General features: G+C 39.4%; 1 protein-coding gene across 8 annotated transcripts in view; it reads right to left on the bottom strand.

The window, feature by feature from the left end:
• LOC127624938 (ankyrin repeat and KH domain-containing protein 1-like) overlaps positions 1 to 23,184 on the bottom strand; it is a 63,973-nt gene that overhangs the window by 7,623 nt on the left and 33,166 nt on the right. For 5 of the 8 annotated variants that reach the window (XM_052099864.1, XM_052099862.1, XM_052099863.1 and 2 more), the window contains 25 exons: positions 17,795 to 17,951; positions 16,237 to 16,399; positions 15,710 to 15,857; positions 15,333 to 15,566; positions 13,528 to 13,622; positions 13,196 to 13,433; positions 11,568 to 11,759; positions 11,373 to 11,482; positions 10,427 to 10,514; positions 10,125 to 10,252; positions 9,874 to 10,017; positions 9,654 to 9,756; positions 8,409 to 9,323; positions 7,938 to 8,071; positions 7,710 to 7,821; positions 7,475 to 7,620; positions 7,160 to 7,302; positions 6,426 to 6,639; positions 5,051 to 5,226; positions 4,744 to 4,906; positions 4,528 to 4,623; positions 4,282 to 4,398; positions 2,457 to 2,622; positions 768 to 1,263; positions 280 to 435 (listed from right to left, as the gene is read on the bottom strand). In XM_052099864.1, the coding sequence (XP_051955824.1) occupies positions 280 to 435; positions 768 to 1,263; positions 2,457 to 2,622; positions 4,282 to 4,398; positions 4,528 to 4,623; positions 4,744 to 4,906; positions 5,051 to 5,226; positions 6,426 to 6,639; positions 7,160 to 7,302; positions 7,475 to 7,620; positions 7,710 to 7,821; positions 7,938 to 8,071; positions 8,409 to 9,323; positions 9,654 to 9,756; positions 9,874 to 10,017; positions 10,125 to 10,252; positions 10,427 to 10,514; positions 11,373 to 11,482; positions 11,568 to 11,759; positions 13,196 to 13,433; positions 13,528 to 13,622; positions 15,333 to 15,566; positions 15,710 to 15,857; positions 16,237 to 16,399; positions 17,795 to 17,951 (4,834 nt within the window). The remainder of the gene's footprint in view (positions 1 to 279; positions 436 to 767; positions 1,264 to 2,456; positions 2,623 to 4,281; positions 4,399 to 4,527; positions 4,624 to 4,743; positions 4,907 to 5,050; positions 5,227 to 6,425; positions 6,640 to 7,159; positions 7,303 to 7,474; positions 7,621 to 7,709; positions 7,822 to 7,937; positions 8,072 to 8,408; positions 9,324 to 9,653; positions 9,757 to 9,873; positions 10,018 to 10,124; positions 10,253 to 10,426; positions 10,515 to 11,372; positions 11,483 to 11,567; positions 11,760 to 13,195; positions 13,434 to 13,527; positions 13,623 to 15,332; positions 15,567 to 15,709; positions 15,858 to 16,236; positions 16,400 to 17,794; positions 17,952 to 23,184) is intronic. The other 3 variants (XM_052099865.1, XM_052099866.1, XM_052099867.1) reach the window with 3 other exon arrangements.

Below are 23,184 nucleotides of genomic sequence, written 5' to 3'. Positions count from 1 at the left end.
TGGGTGAGAAAAAGATCAATGTACAAATTTTACTTTAAATTCTCCTCCCCACTCAGTCAACTTTATCTTTCACATTCTTCAATTTCACAATTTTGGCTTGCATTGTATGGACCTACAGAGCTGAAATATTGAGTTCTGCAGAAGAAAATCATACACATCTGGGATGGCATGATGGTTAAAAATTCTAAGAGAATTTTCCTTTTTGGGTGAACTATTCCTTTAAGGTAAAAAAAAAAAAAACAGCATACAAAAATAAATAAATATTTGTGCGCCCCTTACCTCCGAACCACCTCTTTCCACCCCTCTTCTCTCTTCTGACCCCTTTTTGGGCTAGTGAGATTCATCTTACTGTTGGGCGAGGTGACTGGCAGTGAAATGGTCTTGAACGAGGAGGGCAGGGAACTGGGAGTCAAGTCACTGTTGAGCTCATAAGATCTGTTAGCAAATTAAAATACATCAATATGTTTAATTTGCTCTCCATGAACAATTTTAACAAGGAGCAGCAAAATGCAAATATGACATGCTGGCTTTTGTTCTGATTCAATGACAATAGAACCAAAACAAATGAATGGACTTTTCTACTTGCCAAATTTTCACTTCAAAGTTCAAGAAAATAAACAATTAAAAATACGTAAGATTTGTTAAATGTCTACTCTACATATTCTGGATGCTGCAATGATGTGCCATTTTCAGCTGCACTAAGCAATTGTGACTTCAATTGCACAATAAACCCATACAACAGTGGCTAGTAGTAGATAAACTCTTACTTCTGCTGTGGTTTGGAGATGGACACTGTGACCTTCTCCTCACGATAGCCTTGCAGTGATAGCACCTGTCTCTTTTCACTTGTAATCTGGGGCTGGTGTGAGCCCAGAGGGGCAGAGGATGAAGAGGACAATAATAATGGTGGGTCTCCAAGCTCCTGACTCTTACTGCCATTGCTGCTTTCACTGTTACAATCAGTGCTGTCCAGATTATCAGAGTCACTGGTGCCTCCCGCTGCCCCACCCCCACGAGGTTCTCCGTGGATCTTGTTTTTGTCTGCCATTTGCTGTGCCAGCGCCACCTGTGGGTCTTGAAGAATTATGGGCTCACTAGGAGAATCCTTGGTCTTGTTCTTTTTGCTCTTGCGATTGGTGCTTGGCGTGGTGGCAATATTTGCTCGCTTTTTACCGTAAGTGTTGGAAAAGGTCGTGGAGGTAGCGGAGATACCAATGGTTGTAGTGGTGGTAGCACTTGGGGGCTCAATAGGCACCTCCAACTCTAGAGGAAAAAAAAATTACAAAAAGGGGTCACATGATGCTACTGGATGCCTTGACAAAACTAAAAACTGTAGAGAGTAATGTAGGGCTGGACGATATATCAAACATTCACAATATAATAATGATGATGATGATTTTTCTGACAATATAACATTTTGTGGATATCACAATGATTTTAATGCACTTTTTATTTGTACATAAAGAGTGCACCAGCAGACCAATTTCATAATCCTTCAGGGCTGCACAATTAATAAAAAGCAAAAACATCAAAATGCAGATATAAAGACAGCTAAACATGATCTGTGCCCACTTCAGAATAAACTGGTGACACGCTGATCTATGTGCATGAGCAGAGCTAATGTTTTCAGCGCTCTCAGAGCAGTTCATATACACTGTAAAATCTAAGTACTGCAGGTTCAAGCATTCCTGACATTCAAAACATTGGTAATCAAGGTATTATATAAATCTAAAATTGTTGCACAGTATAACAGAAACTGAGAAGACAGCATTTCACCAGATGCAGAACATAGTAAACTACACAAAACACATTCAGTGTCAAAATAAAAGCTCCAAATGAAGGTGAAGTAAATGGGACAGATATATATTACATTGGTATAAAAAAAATCTAATCCTGAAAATAATAAAAATAATAAATCATTATTATAATAATAATCCTGACTGGGTATCACAGTAATAATTTAGTATTGCAATATTCAACTGGGTTACAAAAAATTATTAAGTCAAGTTTTTGTACACCTTTTTTGTACAGCAAAAACGTTTTATTAAAAATATATGAAGGTAATTAATGCATTTTATTAAGCTACTATGCATCATTGTATGTGGAATACAAATACAAAAGTGCATATAAATGAAAATGATTCAATCTCATTCTCCTCGTGTTCATTAAGTGAAAAACTGTGGGAAACATGCCATCATTATTTTTAAATAGATTTCTATACAGTGACTTTTGAATCTACTACAATGACTGTTTGGATAAAATGGTGGCAACCCTCCTTTAGAAAAAAAAACCCATAACTGTTAAGCCATTTCATAGCAAACACATAATTACTGATATATACAGTATACTGTGTATTTTGAATATAGTCAGAGAAAAATATTGACAATTTATGTAGTCATATCTCCCAGCCCTAGAATGATGTTTTCTATACAACTTTTGGGCATGAACCAACTCACCTTCACCAGAGTCATCCTTCTGATCCTGCATCTCAGAAAACACCTCTTTTACTTTAGCCTCTTCTTCCTCCATCTTCCTCTTCTGCTCTTCCTTCTTTTTCTTGCGCTTCTCCTTTCTCTTCTCTCGCTTTGCAGCCAGAGCTTGTTTTTTACTTTCTTCACGAGACTGTCATCAAACAATAAAGATTTAGTTCACCATGACACCACATTCTGCTGCCCAATATGAATAACAGCAAGACCATCAACCACTAGCTAAATTAATGCACATTAGGCATGTAAGTGTTTTCCTTGTATGCATTCAGCAGAGGTGTACGGCTGAGCTGAGATTTCACAAGGTTCTTTAATATTCTTTACACAACGTAATTGCTTTTTACACGGCACGCTGTTAAATGGGGCTGGCATGAAATGGACCCCACTGCACACACAAATACATACACGTTATCAAAGTGACATCGCCATATAGCAGTTCAACGTGAGTGTGTCCTGCAATGGAGAAATGTGAGTAAATCAGCTCATCCGCATCCCACTATCCCTCTCGCGCGCACCTCACTGAACGCTTGAGTTTCGAGTAAGCGCACGCAGAAAGTAAGTCACTAGTAAGTTTGCTGCATATTTATTGAACTTAAGATTTGACGTGCGAACGGCATTGTACCAGGTCTCTGTAAGCTTGTGATAAGATACAAATATCCTGCTCCTGTTTAAAATCAACAAAGCAAAGCTGTCAAAATTGCAAGCGTGCAACGGAGTGATCTTGTTTTCCCACCTTTCATATCACCGCATTTTCATAATGCTCCCTCATTTCATATTATAGAACATTTGAAAAGAAAGGCAGACACAGCAAAAATGCTTTGTGTAAATGGATACCAGAACTACTCTGGGTGAAGAGAACCTACAGCAGGGAGAAGAAAAACAATTAGACACCTGTTACATCGGTCATCTCAATCTCTCTGGAGCTCCATCTGAACTGTACTGGTATTTTCTCTGACCTGTCAGTCCATTTTAATTAGTATGTAAAAATATGCATAAATACTAATAATATAAAAAATATAATAATAATATACATAATGAAAATGCATAATTTTCTATCTTTAATATACATGTAATATAAGCAAAGTTCTCAGGATTTTATCTGTTAAAAATATTCAATGTATTTTGACAACATTAAATGGCCATTTTAATGTAACTGTTGAGTATTGACTTGAACTCTTAAAGTGATAGTAATTCTGTTATCACTTGCAAAAGTTTCTGATTTTCTTTCTACCATGGAACTCAAAAAGAGATGTTAGAGAATGTATGGAAAAAAAAAAATAGTGACACTGCATGGTGACTGGAACTAACATTGTGCCTAACATCGTTTTTTGTGTTCCACAGAAGAGAGAAATTCCTACAGGACTCAGGGTGAGTCATGACAGAAATTGTATTACTACCAGTTAAAGTCTTTGTTAAAAGGTATCTGCCAAAAAGTCAGCACATAACTGTCACTGCATAACTTCTTGCTGAGAAACAAATGACTGAAGCGGAGGACCATAATTAGGCTATATTCTATCTGAATAAAACTAGAGATAAGAATTGTAACACCCGTGAGATTTAGGTAAGACTGTTGTAAATGTTTCTATGTTTTAGTACATTTTAACCGCAGAGCCCTTCAAAAGCACCCAGTAAACACACACAACAAGGTGAACATGAATAACCCATCTAGAATGATTCCAAGGACGTTTAAAGCTATTCCTCCACCGTCGTGCGTAAAAACGTACCGCTGCTGAAAAAACACTAGGGGAAACACAATATGTGATTATTATGGTCAACCTCTTAAGACAAATCGAACCTTCTCTAGATCAAGCTCCTTCAGCAGAATGCTGGCGTTCTTGTTCGCCTCAGCTGCCTGTTGATCTTTGGCTTTGACAATGGTCTCCATGCACTGATGACACTTTTTCAGCAGTTCCTACAGAGTGGAATGCAAACGCATGAATAAAAGGCTCACAAGAAAAATCAAGCCATGGAACTGTTCTTCCCAGGATACATTCCACATGATCATGACAAAGGCAGCTGGTTTTTGCAATGATCTTTGTACCTTATCTGCAATAGTTGCAATATATCTCATACACTCAATGTCAGATGGGAACTGGTTGACTTCCTTCACCAAGTACTGCACCACTTTTACATGGCCCTAAAAAACAATCCAGACACATCTCAGTGCTTCATGGTGGTGTATTCTAATCATTCTCCATCTATCATCTTCTCAAAAGAAAACTTCCAGTGGCCATGAACTTTAAGGTAAACAGTTTACCTTGCGGAACGCTGCCATGAGGGGGGTGATCTTGCGGTTGTCAGCTGCATCCACATCAGCTCCAGCCTGCACCAACAGCTGCACCACATCAAAATGGCCTCCGTTAGCAGCCAGCCACAAAGGGGTGTTCCCCTTCTTATTTCGCACATCAATGTGAGCCCCTCTGTATAAACAAAAGAAAAAGCAACAAGATCAATGTACTGCCAGAGATGAAACTTTCTAAAATATCTTACATGTTGTGAGGGAAACCCATATAAGAAGAATGTAGTGCATGAAGTGTTCAGAGCAGGCAATCATAAAGACACACCTGCTGATGAGCAGCTCACAGAACTTGTAGTGACCCTTGTCTGCAGCAATGGTGAGAGCGGTGTCGCGAGAGGAGGGAACCGGAGGGGCGTTGACATCTGCCCCTTTGTCCAACAGGACACGACCAACTTCAGCATAACCACCTGATGCAGCTTCCATGAGAGGGGTGAGGCCCGTCTGCAGAAAAGAAAGGTACCTTTACCATTTAGTTTGACATTTCAATAAACAAATATTGTGCTCCAGTTTAGCATTCGGCTAGTTTTTAAAGGAATATTCTGGGTTCAATACAAGTTAAGCTCATTGTGGCATAATGTTGATTACCGCAAAAATTTATTTATACTTAAAAAAAAAAATACATTTTAAAAAATATAAAAATTAAATTTAGATTTTTAGTGTTTAACACGTATTGTAATTTCCATAATTTAAGTCAAGTTTTTTTTCCCTGTCTGAAGTGACTTATTGCATATATATATATATATATATACACACATACATCATTTGTACGGAACTGATGCTGGCTTGTCAAACACACATGAACAAAAACAGATGAAAACATCAAACATGGAGACAGCAGAAGCATTTCTAAGTTGCCAATTCAGAATATTTTGCCTTTACAATGTACTTCATAAAACCAGTTTAAATACTTTGTCCATCATAACATTATTGTTCTAAAAAACTTGTCCGCTCTCAAATGCAACTCACATGCCCACAAAATGATGTTTCTTCACACTCGTAGTAAAAACATTAGTTAGTGAACCAGATTATTAATACATTGCAAAGAGTGTTGCAAATATCTTCTCATAAATAACCACCATCGCTAACGTTAATAAATGAATAGAATACAACAGGTGTATTGTTTTACTCAGACTAAAAGCTTTTTATTTGTACACAGCATAGAGGTACAGATGTTTTAAACAGATGTGGCTTACTTGTTGCATTTCTTTCATGTAACAAAAAGAATATGAGAAACTGTTACACACGATTCCTTGAAGCGAAAACTCCTGTTTAATACAAGTGCAAAAACACAGCGATATGATGTGTAATTTTTGAGGTACTGTAATCTTCACAGAGCGCATTTGACTTCTGAGACTGTCAAGGAGCTCTAAAACCGGTGAAGAGAAGTTGAGTGGCTGCTGCATGCAGGTGCTATCAGTGCGACTTATACAGAGATGCAATTTGTATGTGTTTATTTTCAGAAAATAAGGTAAGTAGCATTGTATTAAACTAGCAAAACAGCATTTTTCCTTTTTATTTCCTACAACTGAACACAATTTAAGGATTTGGTAGATTTAAAAGCCAGACTATCTCAGGTTCATATAAAGATAAGAATACACATATTCATAGGCATACTTGCAGGAAGTTAGGTGGGAACAAACCTTGGCACGGTGCTCCACATTGGCCTTCCGGTCCAACAGCAGGCTGACAACCTCTGCACGACCCTGGAAGCAGGCAAGGGTCAATGCTGTGTTACGATTGGTCTCGATTTGAGCGTTGATATCAGAGCCCATGTCCAAAAGCAGCTTTACCGCAGGCACATGGCCATTCATGGCCGCCAACATGAGCGGAGAAATGCCCAGCTTACTGCCAGTCCTGAAAGAATAACAGGGTTTATACATTTGCCAGAGGGAGAGAGCTAAACTATGATGTAAAAGAAGGAGCATGTCTTAAAGGTGCTGTAAGCAATTTTAACAGTTTTAGAATGTCCACAAGAATTAGCCACTGAACAAGACACGCCCCCTAGAGACGCTTGTAAACCACTGTTTTTAGAAAGAAAATGACTATTCCAGGTATGAAAAATAAACATGCAATTTGATGTCGGCAAACCTGAACAGTAAAACTGACCTTGTATAGGTACAGTGACATTACAAGTGAAAAGACATAGTAGCGAAATAGCATTCCTAAACTGATAACTGTCAAACTGACCGCTGCCAATGTTTTTATGATATTTCATGGAACCTATTTCAATAACATCTTCAATGGAACAGTGGCATTTTCTGCATGTCATTTCATAAAATAAAAAAAAACGCTTAACAGCACCATTCATTTCTCTTAATATGAGTCTTAAGCCAACTAATCAAGTTGGCGGGAGTGTGTAGGCTTGTGTTCTGACCTGGAGTTTATCTCAGCACCAGCGTTCAGGAGGATTTTGATGATGTTGACATAGCCCCCTGAGGCCGCAAGGCTGAGCGGGGTGTAGTCAGACACGTTGCGGTGCTCCTTATTAGCACCACGGAGCAACAACAGCTCCACCACCTGCAATAAAAGAGTAATAATAATCATAAAGCTATCATTTAAACTGGAAAACAAAGCACAATGAAAGGTCAGAGTCATTACACACAATTTCAATTCTAAAAATGAAAGTAGCTTTTAAATGTGTGGCTTTTTGTCCTAAATCATGGTAGTGGAGCAAGGTTTGTGACTGTACCTCTTGTCTACCTCCCGAGCAGGCAAGGGACAGAGGGGTGTCTTTGGTCCTCTCAGACTGAGCTTCAATGTCCCCACTTTTATCAAGCAGGATCTCCACCACACCAACATGGCCCGCAGTGGCAGCTAGGATTAGGGGTGTGAACCCTGTGGACAGAGAGATAATAGAATGTCAACATCTCTGTAATTCTACCATAGTGTTTTGACTTGACAGAACATTTGAATGAGCCTCTTACCCTTCTTGTCCCGGTGCTCGATGTTGGCCCCACGCGCTATGAGCACTGAGACGAGCTCTTCATGGCCGCCTGCACAGGCCAGCGTCAGTGCTGTGTCATGATTGCTCTCAGTCTGAAGGGTAAGAATGAATAAAATACTTTCAGTGCTTAAACAATTCTGCAGTCAGCTTTTTGAAAATGTCTTGAATTTTGTATGTTACGTGCAGAGAAGAGGAAGGTCTTTCTTACATGTGCGTCAATGTCCACTGAGGGATACAGAGGGAGCATGGAGGATGGGGAGACTGTGTTGATGGGCGTCTGTGCGGAGGGCTGAGGAGAGGGCGAGGTTGTAGTGTTTACCACAGGCACTCTGCTGTTCACAGCTGCAAAGAGGAAGAATGGAACGAGACATTGTTTAACAGCAAAGAGCATCGTCAATAATGAATCCTTGTACTTAAATCATTACATTTGCATTAACACCAAAAGCAACTAAAAGTTTAAAGCTAGACCGCATGAAATGGCTAGATGTGTCCAGTTTACTGTTCTGTTCACACATTTCCTACTGAAACAGTAGGAAAACAGTAGTCTCTTTTTGTAAATAGCCAGTCACATTTAGTTAACATCACAGCCATGAACCATGATTATGCAGCTAATGAATTTCTAATGATTGAATGACATCCTGAAGCGAAGCAAATTCTGTTCCAGTTACAGTAAGCTCACCCGCCATGATGTCATCAAGCGTGTCTGTGAGCGTCTGTGCTGGCGTGGCCACCATGAGTCCATCGGGTGCCTGTGCGAGAAGCCCTGGCCCCAACCCTGTCAGCTGCTGGCCCAGCAACACCCTCTGTAGGTCTGGGCTGCTGCTCCCAGTGTACTCGGCGTTACTGAAGTCTGTGGACTGCTGTGTGCCCAAAGGCTGTATGGGAACGAAGCTTGTCTGCAGCGGAGGACACTGGAGGGCCTGATTCTGAGGTGGAGGAGGTGGTGGTGGCTGTGTTGTCTCTCTGTAGAGAATGGTGTCCACCTGTGGCAGCTTGGCACAGTCAACATCCTCTTCGTCATCCTCCTCTTCATAGTCATCGTCGTCGTCATCATCATCATCGTCGTCATCATCGTCGTCGTCGTCATCCTCCTCATTGGTCGGGGTGGGCTGGTGGTCCTCCTCTTTGTGGTTAGCCTCGTTCTCAGAGTCAATGCCCAGCTGTGTGGCCTGCAAGGGCAGGGGGGTGCCGAGCATTTCCACCCCTGCCGCCTGGCCCAGCTCATCCTTGAGCCCCTTAGTCTCCATGTATTCTTTGGTGAACTGCTGCTGTGTCTTCAGCTGCAGCTGCCGCTCCACCTTCTGCAGCTCCTTCAAGATCTTCTTCTTCTTCTGGACCTGCTCCTCTCGACTCTTCTTTAGTTCCTCGATCTTGTCTTTGGTTAGCGGCTCGCCCTGGATGAGCTCAAGCGAACGTAGCTGGGCCTTCTCGATGGCACTGATGCGCTGGCCTAACTCGTTCAACTTGCCCTCTGTCTCCTCGACGATGCACTCCAGAGGCTGGTACGGGTGGAAGGGTGGCAGCAGGTCAGCATCTAGTCCAGCTGAGGCCACAGAGTTGTTCTGAAGGGAGCTCAGCCTCTGTTTGGATGCACCTAAGAGACAAAACAAATGAATACTTAAACCCAAAACCATGCTTATTAACTCCTGCTGTATTTAATTTCAACTCTTTAAAACAGTCTTGCAGTTATTTTAGTGAAATCCAAAGTTAGCATTTCTCTAAAGCTCAAGATGTTTCACTACTCCAAGTGGATCTCCATCAGTTGTCTAGCAGAAGTTCACTAATGAAGAATGAGCAACATACATACACATCCAGTTTACCAGAATAAATCTACTACACATTCTATGACCTGTTCAAATGAGAATCTTAACAGAGATCTCTTTTCTCTGAAGGTTCTCTCTTAAGGATTTGAGAGCAAACTAACCTTTGTTTGTAATGGGTGGGGATGTGGGGATGGTGGAGGGCACTCTGTCTGGCTCCTGGGGGGGGACCACCATAGCCAGGGCTTGGAATGGGACTCGAGGGGCCTGAACATATAAAACAAAATCGACAATCATTGAAAACTGTACTCGTGTCATATAACTTGTAAGAGGGTAATTTGTAGTGATGCTATGGCAGATATTGGGAAACACATTTCAGCTTACTTGAGATGTGTCATGAGAGGGAGGTGTGAGCTGGGACAGGTCTGGGGCAGGGACTGACAGAATATTGTTTGGGTAGTCTAGCAGGTAGGACACCACATTAGTGTGACCCCCTTTAGCAGCTTCAATCAGCATCGTTGAGCCATCCTGTGAGCAGAAAAATCAAACACTAATTATGACAGAGGTCATTTGACCACATCGCAGCCATTAGCATCTGGTTCATGCAATTAACCTTTCATCAAAATGAAACTCACCTTCAGTCTGTGGGTGGGGTCTGCTCCATGGGCCAACAGCAGCTCAACCACGGCCAGGTGGCCACCCGCACAAGCCAGAGACACCACTGTGTGATCATTGTTAGCCGTGGCTCTATTCACATTAGCACCTGCAGACAAAGCACACGCATGATTTAATATCTAAGTATAATGGAACAAAAACACACATAAATAGGACAGAAGCAAAAATAAAATGCGAAGGAGTGACCATATTTTAATAACACAGTGTTATTTTTCAGTGTCAGGATTTGAAAACTAGTTTTCTTAAAACCATCACAGCTTGCCTTTGCTGATGAGAAATTGTACTGTGCACAGGTGTCCTGCTCTGGCCGCTTTCATCAGTGGAGTCCTGCCCCCTTCCGATTCATGTTCCTGAGGGAAAGGATACAAGTTAGCACCAACAGGCTTCAATTGTATAAAACTAGGGCTGTCCTTCAATTAAAAACTATAATAGAATTACATGATATACCAATTAATTAATCATAATTAACTGCACATCATTATTTGCTGAGAAAAGTCCCCATATGAAGATAACTGAAAGACATTACATTTTTGTGTTACAGGCAAATCATTGAATATACATTACAAAACACGGCTTCATTTAATGTAGATATCATATATGTTTTAATTCTATATCATTGAACTTAAGCCTATCACTGGTCTACAGTCCATTGGAAATTCATTTAGCAACCAAATCAATCTAATTTTAAATGGGGCTGTTCACACAGTACGCGTTTTAGTATTCAGTCACCAATATTTTTGGTCTATGTACACATTCAGACTGACATCGTTAGCCATTGCTGTTTGGCCTATCGAATCTCGCTGTTTTTTCAGCATCTTGCACCATGAGCAATGTTTTAAGATGTATATTGCTGGGGCCTGATTAACTGAAATATTTGTTTTACTTTTTAATGAAATGCAAAAGTTAATGTGGCAAGTTCTCCTAGATGCTTGTAACAACCAATTTGCAAACAACCTTGAAAAACTGAGCACAAGTGTACCAAGGAGAATTGGTGCCATTTAAAAGACCAAAGGTGGTCACCCCAAATACGGATTACGTTTTTTGTTTACTTCACTTTATATGAAGTTAACTGATTAATAAAAATTATTTATGGCATTATTTTGTAAAACATCCACACTATAAATTTTTCACAACTTTTGAACAGTACTGTATATAAGCTTTAAAAAACTGCTATCAGGGGAAAGGTGAAATTAAAAAAATCCACAAACCAAATCAGCCCCCGTCTGCAGCAGCACATCTGCCACATCTGTGTGTCCATTCTCACAGGCATATGTCAGAGCCGTATCTCCAGTGGCTGTAGTGGCATGGACGTTAGCCCCTGAACAGAGAGCGGTTTGTAAATATTTTCATTATGAAAGAGGTAGCATCTTGGAACAAGACATGCATCAGGTGCAAGGCCTCACCTGCAGCTAACAAGTATTTGACCAGCTCCAGATGCCCTTCCTGTGCAGCCTCCATGAGTGGGGTGGAGCACCCCAGCTCAATGTCCGCCCCCGCTTTGATGAGGAAATCAGCAACCTCTAAGAATCCTCCACAGCATGCCAGCGTCAGCGCTGTCTCCTGCGTCTCCTCTGTCTGAGCGTTAATATTTGCACCTTGAAACAACAAAATACTGTATTGAACAATTTCACAGTTGCTAAGAAATATTTCAGGAATATTATTTTGTAAATATATTTTAAAGCAGCATCTCACTAACTGACTCTAAACAATTTTTGGTTGAGGATGTCACATCTATTGACTGTTTTGTTTTTCTAAGAGGTCAAAAGACAGGGTTGACAGACTGGATGACTCTGATTTCCTGTAACACCAAGCTTGTTTAAATGAGAACAGGAGTAGTATTTGAATGTCCCTGGTCACTCCTGAATGTCGCTTGTCATTTGTATAAAGTTAAACTTTTCTCAACGTTGTCTTCTTGCTCACCAAATAGACCTCTGTTACTCGTGTCGCCAGAAGTCACTCTGTTCTTATTGAAAATGAATGGGACAAAGTGTCACTTTGTTGCTCGATGTCATTTGTGGTGTGAACGGGGTTTTACATTACATAACTTTTAGATTTTACATGGTCACGTCATTAGAAGATTAGTTAATACATGTATTCCAATAAAATAACAGAGCAGAATTCTGCTCTAAATGCCATGTTTGTGCTTCTAATAAATGCAAGTATAATTAAGAGAAACCGTGGGCCGGTATTTAGCACCTAACTTAATTTTTTTGCAATTCATTTTCATTCAGTAATTCACAGACATAATTATTAAGGTAATCAGAGACTCTGCCCTCAAAATCTGAATACAAGTGGTCTAAAGAGATGACCAGGTGTAATGGCGATGTGTCCCACTTGTACACTTGTGATTGGATCACCAAAAACACATCTTAATACCTGGTATGTGCAAGGCCTCAGTCAGAGGATGAGGGGTTGTGTAGATAAACACCAAGTCTGTGATCATTTGTGTAGTGTGTGGACAAGCACGACTAAAAACAAGACTGAGTCTTATTGTAAAATGTGTTATTAATAATGTAATATGCCTATTATCTAATTACACCAGAGATATCCTAAAATGTATGGCTGAGTTCTGTGAAAATGATTCACAGACCAAAAAAGACTGAGGCTACATGATGTAAACGCTGTTTTACAGTAACTACCTGCTGTGCTCACGCAAAACCAAAGTGAAAGTAAAAAAAAAATTTTGGGAAAGATTTAGGATATAACTATGGACATACAGGTTTTGTACATTTTTCTATTCTAAATATGTGATTTACAGGGCTGATGGCTTGCTTCAATGGCTTCCTAAGTTTATTATTGTACAAGTGTTTTACATTTTCCAGCTGAGGAAGGATTCCACATTTTTGTGCTAATCAACAGCAGGCCAGAAATGCTGTTGATAGCGCAAAAATTGAATGTCACCCCGGCATTCCGTTACTGTAGAGTTTAAATCTAATAATGTCTAAGACAAATTTTTTTTAAGTTGAACAAACTACTGTCAAAAAAGGACCAAACACCACATGACCAAGGAAACTGCCTCAGTGACCAGTACCTTGTGCCAGGAGCAGAGCCACCATCTCTTCATGGCCCTCACGGGCAGCCTCCATTAGTGGGGTGTAGCCCTCATCGTTCACCTCCTCCAGGTTGGCCCCCCTTTCGATCAGCAGTGCTGCCAGCTCTACGTGGCCCCCACAGGCAGCTAGCGTCAGTGGTGACTCAAATGAGTCAGCGGGCATGTTTACCTGTGCCCCACTATCCAACAGCAGCCGTGCTACCTCCACATGGCCATCCTACACAGGACACAACCGTGATGAACAACTAACTTAACTAAACAAGCTGCACAAACAGTAGTTACAGGACAGTGTGTATAAGAGGTGGTGTTACCATGCAGGCCTCCATGAGTGCAGTGTGCATCTCATCTGTCTTGTGCTCCTGGTCAGCTCCCGCTTCTAACAGAAACCTGACCATGTCCAAGTGCCCTGAGAGACAGAGCGAATACGGTCACTGAGTGCCACCACAAAAACTACTAAAGACATTGACACAATATAACTGTTGATTTTATTTTAAATCTATGACCAGATTTACATGCACCATTTTCTGATTAAGGTCCATATTCTGGTTACATCACTATTTTAAATGACATTTACATGCTCCACTGCTATTAGAATACTCCTGCATTGTTGAAAACAAAAGTGTGACGAATAGAAAAATGCACGATTTAACTATTCACAATAATCAGTATCTATTACTTTCAGTTTGGTTTGAACATGCTCAGATTTAAATGAATGTTTATTTACAGTGAATATTAGGAAAAAGGTGTATAATAAAATAAATAAATCCAGGTTCCCACTCTTTTCAAGGCACAACTTTCCAGGACATTTAATGTTTAATATTTAAGCAAAAATACATGAGCAGTCATGATGTATATTGTGTTTATTGGATGGTTATTTTTTCTTTTTTGACAGTTTAATTAAATGTTATTATTAAAACAGTGTCAAATCAGATTAATTCATTAAAACTTTGATCAAATGTCCTGTAAGGACAAAATCCTTATAGCACAATCCAAAACATTACTTAAGATATTTTTTGTGCTGCACAACAGAACATCACAGATGTGAGATATTGCTTTAATATATTTATCATCTGTTTTTAATTTAATTACAGTAAACATCACATTACAACACAGTAGTAATACATTGTTGTCTTTTCCCAATTTCACGCATCCATTTAAATCAAGCTTTTAGTTTGCCGTTTCTGTGCTTTTGATGGTAGATTTTCATCTCCGGATAAGTAGCTTGCCACATGGCCCAATGTGATTATTAAACCCCCAAAACACTGAATTAATTAAATATTTGCAAGGCTCGACAAAAAGGACTGTCCAATGGCCCTGGGACAGACTTGCTAGAACAGTCACTTGCCCGATCACACCAGTGCTGTTCTTATAATGTTAGTTCAAACAGACTACAAACGAGAGAGGCCAAAAATTACAGGAAGCGAACACAGTCTTCTAAAAGAGCACTCCGAGACAAGCGAGCATGATTATATTGAGAGCACACATACTCTGCGAGGCACAATCGTGTAAGCACACAAGACACCAGCATGCAGACGTCAAGCATGCTCTCCGAGGACTGTCCTTGCTCAGTGTTAAGTCAATGTCTTTGCAGCATCTATTACCAATGTGTTGAAAATTGCAGGGGAAAAAACCCCACTTCATGAACTTTGGAGTGGGGCTGCATGTCTTACGGCAGATTTTGAATGATCCCTGCACATTCTATGTTCACAGTTCGGGAAATACCCAAATGTTATCATTTTAAAAAGTTAGTGATATTTATTAATCCCCACAAAAAAAAAAAAAAACAAGAAATCAAAAGTTTCTTTATATAGGATTGTAAATCCATCTCTCTCCCAAAAGTTGACAGCATGACTAAGCAGGTGACCGAAAACGAATCCTCTGCTCCTCTGAACTCTTTGCTTTAAAACACGTGTTAATAATGGCAGGACGGCTGAGGCTATACCATGTATGTATTCATTCGTATCTGTAAAGTGCTTATATAAGGTTTCATAATGCATAAATCTGTAATTTACAGCTATCTTGAAAATTATAAATGTGATCCAATTTTGAGGGAAATGTATGTTTCTACATGATGCTTATACAACCATCATGCAGTCAATTATGCACTAGGACGCACCTTTATAGCAGGCAAGTGTGAGCGCACTCTCTTTAAACTCATTGGAGTGTGTGTTGATTCCAGCGCCGTACTCCAGGAGCACCCGAGCGACCTCAACGTGGCCTGCACTGGCAGCCTCCATCAGGGGAGTGTGACCATTCTCGTTGTGATCCTCAATGTTGGCACCTTCCTTCAGCAACACCTTTACTACATCCAGGAAGCCTCCCGCGCATGCATATGTCAGGGCTGTGTTACCTGCAACAAATGTATTTGTGGCTTAGCAGCATCAGGGTAAACATACCATATACTGTACCAAGGTCTAAATGGGAGACATCAAGATTGAGCGCATAAACATCCCTTCATGCACATACGGTACTGTCTTGGGTTTATAAAAGTACCTGTTGAGGACTGTGCATTAACGTCGGCTCCGTGCACTAGGAGCAATTTGACAATATCGACATAACCACCGCTTGCAGCAGCCATAAGTGGAGTGATGTCTCCTTTGATCCCTCTGTCCTCCACGTTAGCGTGCATGGCCAGCAAGACCTACAAGCATTAACCAGTTAAACTCAGATCAACCAAAACCTTAGAGAACCTCAGTGCATGCTTACACAAACATTTTGGCTAAAATTAGAGGCAATGTGTATAATTTTTGTTCCACTAGAGGCACCAAACAAAACTGCAATCTGTTAGAGTGGTCTGACTGGGCTGGCTCAGTTCTGTTTGGTGTTGCTAATAGCGCAGAAATTATACTCTTCACATTTTAAACACTACTGAGCAGTTAAAATGTTGTTGTTGTTTATTTGACATTATGCTATATGGCCTTCAGCAACTGAAAGGAAAGCTTCAGGCTTGGAAGTATTGAGCGCTTCTTACTGTGGGAGCACAAAGCACTAGTGTGAGTGTGCGAGTCAGTACATAGTACCTGTGCGAGCTCATAGTATCCAGCTGAGCAGGCCAGACACAGCAGGCTCTCGCCCTCTTCTGTGTGTTCGTTGACGCTGCGTCCCTCATCTAGCAGCTTCCGCACTGCATTCACGTCGCCATCCGAGCAGGCCTCAGCCAGGCTGCGGCTAAAAATAACCAGACTACTACAATTACTGCGACTGTGCAGGCGAAGCTACAGTTGAAGTCAGAAGTTTACATACACGTATGAAGTCATTAAAACAAATTTTTTAACCACTCCACAGATATCATATTAGCAAACTATAGTTTTGGCAAGTCGTTTAGCACATCTACTAGAGTACGATGACAAGTCATTCTTCCAAAAATAGTTTCGAAATTGTGCACCTTTAATTGACGATATCACAATTCCAGTGGGTCACAAGTTTACATATACTAAGTTGCCTTTAAACTTCTTGTAAAATTCCAGACAATGATGTCAAGCCTTTAGGCAATTTGCTTCTGATAGACTAATTGGAGGTGTACCTGTGGATGTATTTTAAGGCCTGCCTTCAAGCTTAGTGCCTCTTTGTTTGATATCATGGGAAATAAAAAGATATCAGCCAAGACCTCAGAAAAGAAATTGTGGACCTCAACAAGTCTGGTTCATCCTTGGGAGCAATTTCCAAACAGCTGAAGGTACCACGTTCATCTGTACAAACAATAGCATGCAAGTATAAACACCATGGGGCCACGCAGCCATCATACAGGAAGGAGACGCATTCTGTCTCTTGAGATGAATGTAGTTTGGAGCGAATCGTGCAAATCAATCCCAGAACAACAGCAAAGGACTTTGTGAAGATGCTGGAGGAAACAGGTAGACAAGTATCTATATCCACTGTAAAATTATTCCTATATCAACATAACCTGAAAGGATGCTCATCAAGGAAGAAGCCACTGCGCCTAAACCGGCATAAAAAAGCCAGACTACAGTTTGCAAGTGCATATGGGGACAAAGATCTTACTTTTTGGAGAAATGTCCTCTGGTTTGATGAAACAATTTAACCCATTTAAAAATGTTAAAGGCTAGCAAATACTAACAAAATGTATATAAATGTCTGACCCACTGGGAATGTGATGAAAGAAATAAAAGATTAAATAAATAATTCTCTCTACTATTATTCTGACATTTCATGTTGTGATCCAATCTGACCCAAGACATGGATTGTTTTCTACGATTAAATGTCATCAATTGTGAAAAACCGAGTTTAAATGTATTTGGCTAAGGTGTATGTAAACTTCTGACTTCAACTGTATGCTATCTACTCTAACTGGAGGTTCATGGAGTCACATGAATATCTGTACAAATGCTTGTCTAATTACAGATATTAGAGGTCTTGAAATTTAAAGTATGGATTAAACATTCAAACTGAGACAATTAAATATCAATTAAATTAATTGTACTAAATACAAATACAAATCTGGAATCACTTGGGTCTGAGTATTAGATATGAAGTAATTCTTGCTGGTTGATTATGAATGTTGCATCATGATGTGTGCATGTAGGATGAGAAGCTTTGTGTGTGAGAAAAGATGCCTACTTGTCAGCCTGGCTGGCGTTAAGTGTGTTTTCAGCCCTCATGCGGGTAAGGGCAGCGGCAGCCTCGTCCAGCGCGCAGCTCACTGACGACGTCAGACGGCGCAACACCTCAGGATCTGCAAAGGCTTTGCCATCGGCAGTGGAGAGTTTACCAATGCCTGCAGCGTCCAACCCCACACCAGCACCACACACCATCCAGCAAGAACAAACGCATCCATGGTTAGTACAGGCCCAACTCACAATCACACTCAGGAAATACTAATGTTGGTTAGCTACATTCAAACCATGCCGAAGCCTTAATTTAAACTTCAAATTCCAAAGCTTCCACGCAGTTTCAGTATGGCATAACACATTAATATTAAAATAAGATGACGCTGATTGTTATCATGAGAAAAAAGGCCCTATATCTAATAAATAATTAAATGTCAATGCCAAACCAGAGTCAGTTCTTTGAAATGTTTGTATGCACCCTTCCGACACAAATTTGATTTTGCACTGTTTGTGTGTGTGTGTGTGAGAATATTTTCAATTCCACCTAGGATTTTGATGAAAATTGTCATATCTGAGCATGGACAGTCCCTCAATTACTCGCCCTCATGCTATCCCAGTTGCATATGACTTTCTTCTAAAAAATCTTTGTGTTGTACAGAAGAATATCTCAGCTTTGTTGGTCCATTCAATGCAAGTGAAAGTTGGCCAGAAATGTTAAGCTCAATAAAGCACATAAAGGCAGCATAAAAGTAACCCATACTGTCTTTAGAATTTGGCGAGGGATTGCAGGTATTGTGCACATTATCACTTTACAGTGCAGCTGCAAATGAGTAAACCAATAGATAGACAAACTAATCAATCTTTATCAAAATGTAATTCCAGAAGCTGCGAGAGTAATTACGCTCTATATGTCCACCACTCTCACATGCAGCGGAACTTTGTTCCATAGTTGCTGAACTTAATGTTACAGATGTACAAACCTTTCTAAACCTGTTAATTCAACATGCAAATGGCATTATGAAATTTTACAAAAATTGCTGAAGATACCTGGTTTAGTGCATATTAAAGTTAAATTATCCACTCTTGATAAACATCTGATTATTTATATCTATCATCCCAGGAAAAAGTAGATGTAGCGATCAATTTAAAAAAGACGTTCATCTAGCACGCGTAATAGAAAAACAAATGGATGGTTGCAAAAGCGTTCAGTGTGAACATCCCCTTACGGTTGGTGGAGGTCTTTAGCCATTGCATCTGACCAATGACAAATTTGGCCAATGAGTTGTTTAAATGCTTTGTAAGGAAAGATGGTTAACTTGGAAATGTGTGTCTCGAGATTCTCGCATTAGGTTCCAGTCTGCAATCTGTAAATATTGCTACTCTACATACAACTATACTGAATAAAATACAATGTGGTATTTCGCTGTTATTATGAAGCTTGTGTCTGGAGTAGTAGGAATCAGTGCAACACCACATGAACTGTCAATAAATGCTCTAAAGCTTACAGTATGTTTTTTGTATTGACAAAAGAATGAGAGTAATTTTATGGCGTTAGGAAATAATTGCCCTTGTAAAAGTAAAAATAAATGCCCCTGGAAATACATTTCAGTAGGGAAATATTGCTACTTAAAATGGAAATGTTGATTTCTGGCCCTATTCCATCTGACCTTTACAGGAATAGCCTACTGGGCAGGTAGGATCATTTACAGTAAAAATATATTAATCTGTTAAATCACCCACATCTATCATAGCATACCAGAAGACATGGATTAAACCCATGGAGTCATATGGGTTAATTTTATTTTTTATGTGCTTTTGGAGCAAAGTTCTGTCCACCATGTTGGTCCATTGTATGGACCAACAGAGCTGAGATTTTTTTTTTCTTCAAAAATCTGTGTTCAGCACAAGAAAGTCACACACATCTGAGATGAGAAAAATTTCCTTTTGGGGTTAACTCCCTGTAAACAGCAGTACAGTACGGATGTCAGGGGAAATTTAACTACCTGCTTCTAACTTTAACCAGGAAAAGGAGTGTTTGTTTTCCAATGACAGTCTGGAGTATATAACGTAATATCACAATAATCATGTGTCACAATAATATAATGCAGGAGGAATGAAAACACGTCAGAGTTTGTAAACATTAGGAAACGTAAGAACAGTAAATATGACAATGAGTCAACCCCAGCATAATTGATGCACGATCAAGTGCAAGACAGACAGGCACAATGCAAAGCACACATACACATTAACACAAAGAAAAAAAAAAGAAAAAAAAACATGGTAATGTTTTTTTTTTTTCTCTCCCCAGAACCGGTTCCGTTTCTTCTTTCAATACCAGAAACAAATTAGATTCATGGTGTTTGGTACATCCTAAAAGAGAGTTGCTAAAGAATTTTTAAAGTCAAATTTAGGACTTTAAGACCCTTTTCAAGACCTGAACAAATAAAATTAATACTGTATCCTAGGGCTGCACAATCGAAAACTAATCGCGATTACTGCTGCCATGATTACGAAATCGTGAAAACTGACGACAACAGTGTTCAATTCAAGTCTGTTCCTGTTGCATCAATGGTTTCTATTTACAACGGGTTTTTGCAGCGGTTGAGTATTCTAACCAATAACTAACATGTCCATTGAGCAATGAAAAGGCAATGGTCAATCAGAGCCAACTAGATTACAGATAGGACGGAGGACTAATGACAACTGATCCTAATGCACAATTTTTAAACCGTCTGAATGCCCAGATGCTTGCTTGATGTTCTAGATCTGTTCGCGTGGCACACGAACATTAAAGCTGAAGAGACATCAACTGAGACTTAAAAAGCTGTAGAACAAGAGCGAAATCTTTGTAATTATTTTGGATTCATTGCACCGCTCGCTTTGAATGCAAGCAACACAAAACTAAAACTTTCATGTTCTGTTCTAATCTAGCCATAGACGTGGTGTAAATAATTGAGTTATGCTGATTAGACAACTTTGTTTTAATGAGAGCATTCACGGGAGTGCAGAACATTGTGTGGAGCGTCGCCGAGCTAGTGTCGACATTTTACAAACCTGCAGTGAGTGACAGTTGTCACTGTAATGGGAGAGTTTGTCGCGTTGCTCGATTTCGGTGTACAATTAATTAAAAATGTAATAACAGATTTGTATTGTCATGTTAATAAATGGGTACAAAATAGCAATAAAGTAATTCAGCTTAATGGTTCCAAGTGTGTTTGAGGTGTAGCCAACATATCGCATGAATAGGATATTTCAGGAATCACTGTCATTGTTATCGCATCTGCTCTAATAAGACGAATTGCACAAACTCTGATAGCAAATTAATGTTTTTAATTACCAAAGTGCAACCACTGAGGCCACAAATGATCTAACAATGATCTTACATGAAGATCACCATTGAAGATCTAACGGGATGAATGGTCCAGTCTACCCACCTAAGGGCTTACTGAATTCAATAACTTGGTCTATTTAAATCGGCTGTTAATAAGTTTGAATACTGAATATGCCATATTATTTACTGTATGAGGACTAATAAATTAAGCAGTAATTTAGCAATAATTTAATTTATTCTATACCATAGATATCCATTTAAAATAATTTTTTATTTGCTTTATCTTAAACGCTATTACAATATAAAATACAATACAATATAATGCTTAAAAGAAACTGGAGTGCAGCTCGAATCCACCATTGAAATCTGCTACTCTGAAGAACCACACGGTTGCTTTGTGACACAGTAATTTAATATTTTAATCGACATTAACAATCGTGATTACAATATCAAGGGCAATAATCGACAATTATGATTTTATCTATAATCGTGCAGCCCTACTGTATCCCCATACAAAAACAAACCAACACAATCTCAAAATATTAATGCATCACAGACTCTTAAACAGGCAAAGAAAATTCAACATGGCTTTAACATTGCTTATCAGTAAGACAGGGTAGGCTATATGCAAGTTTAAAATATCTTTCACACATAGGGGGGGTTATTATACGGCAATTATTGGATTGCATTTATGCTGCCTCCAAAAGTCAGTAGTTCAACCAAAAATGAAAATTCTCTCATATTTTACTCACACTCATGATTTTGAGAAGAACAGTTCAGCTATGTAGGTCCATACAATGCAAGTAAATGGTGGCCAGTACTTTGAACCTCAAAAAGGCAGATCAAGTCAGTATAAACAATCCATCAAACACCAGTGGTTAAATCAATGTCTACTGAAATGATACAGTTGGTTTTGGGAGCGAACAGACCAAAATAACTTTTTCACTATAAATCTTGACAGCAGTTTCCTTGGCGATTAGGATTTCAATCTTGTTTACACTTCCTGTAGCGTCATCTAGTGCTCTAGGGTTGCAAATAATGATTATTTTGATGATTGCCTAATCTAACGACTATAAGAATTATTATTTGGGCGATCATTGCAATGATTAATCATTAGCTTTTAACCGACTATTCAGCTTGTGCCCGACTTAAAAGGTTGTAATAAACGTGCTTACTAACAATAAAGACAAAATAATATTTTAAATGACATTTACTGAATAAAAAATACTACTAGTAAAAAATTCATTGCAAAAAAAAAATTAAAAAATACTATTGTCAATTTTTTCTCATTTACCATATAAAATGTCTAAAAATCCTTTAAAAAAAGATGCATTCACCTGAGAAGCAACATAAGATATTTAAACTTGCTTTAAGAGACTTAAGTATATAAGCATATTCAAGATCTATTCTCTAAAAGCATGTCTAAATATCTTATATGCTGCTTCTCTCAGGTGAATACATCTTTTTTTAAAGGATTTTTAGATATTTGTATTTTTAAATGTTATATTCAAAATTCTCAGATATAATTTTTTTCTTCTGCAGTCTAGCTGCTAAAGTAAATGTGTGTGGTTTTAAAAGGAGCTTTAGATATTTATATTGGAAAACAAGCCAAAACAAAAACAAATTAAAACTTATTTGTTGCAGTGAATAAATGGTAAATGGTAATCATCTGCACTTATATAGTGCTTCAACCTTAGAGGTTACCAAAGCGTCCCAATCGCCCATTCACACACACTCATACACCAATGACGGCAGAGCTACCATACAAGGCGCTAGCCTGCCACTGGGAGCAACTTGGGGTTCAGTGTCGTGTGGGCCGGGAATCAAACCGCCAACCCTGCGATTAGCAGCCGATCACTCTACCACCCACTCTCACCTTCCTGTTCAATACATCTTTAAACTCACTCTTATTAATAAAGCGGTGTTTTGGCAATTTCCTTCACAATAAGAAACCATCACGTTATAATCTAGCTGCAGCAAGCACGCACGCTCAAGGGATGAGCATCCCCACGCCAGAGTGTGCCTCAGCCGGGTGCAGTTTCAATATCCCCCACTTAGATCAGGACACT

Source organism: Xyrauchen texanus, chromosome 31, assembly GCF_025860055.1.
Source record: "Xyrauchen texanus isolate HMW12.3.18 chromosome 31, RBS_HiC_50CHRs, whole genome shotgun sequence".
NCBI lineage: Eukaryota > Metazoa > Chordata > Actinopteri > Cypriniformes > Catostomidae > Xyrauchen > Xyrauchen texanus.
The sequence above is the reverse complement of the archived record's forward strand: the minus strand, read 5'-3'. Positions and strand labels throughout refer to the sequence as shown.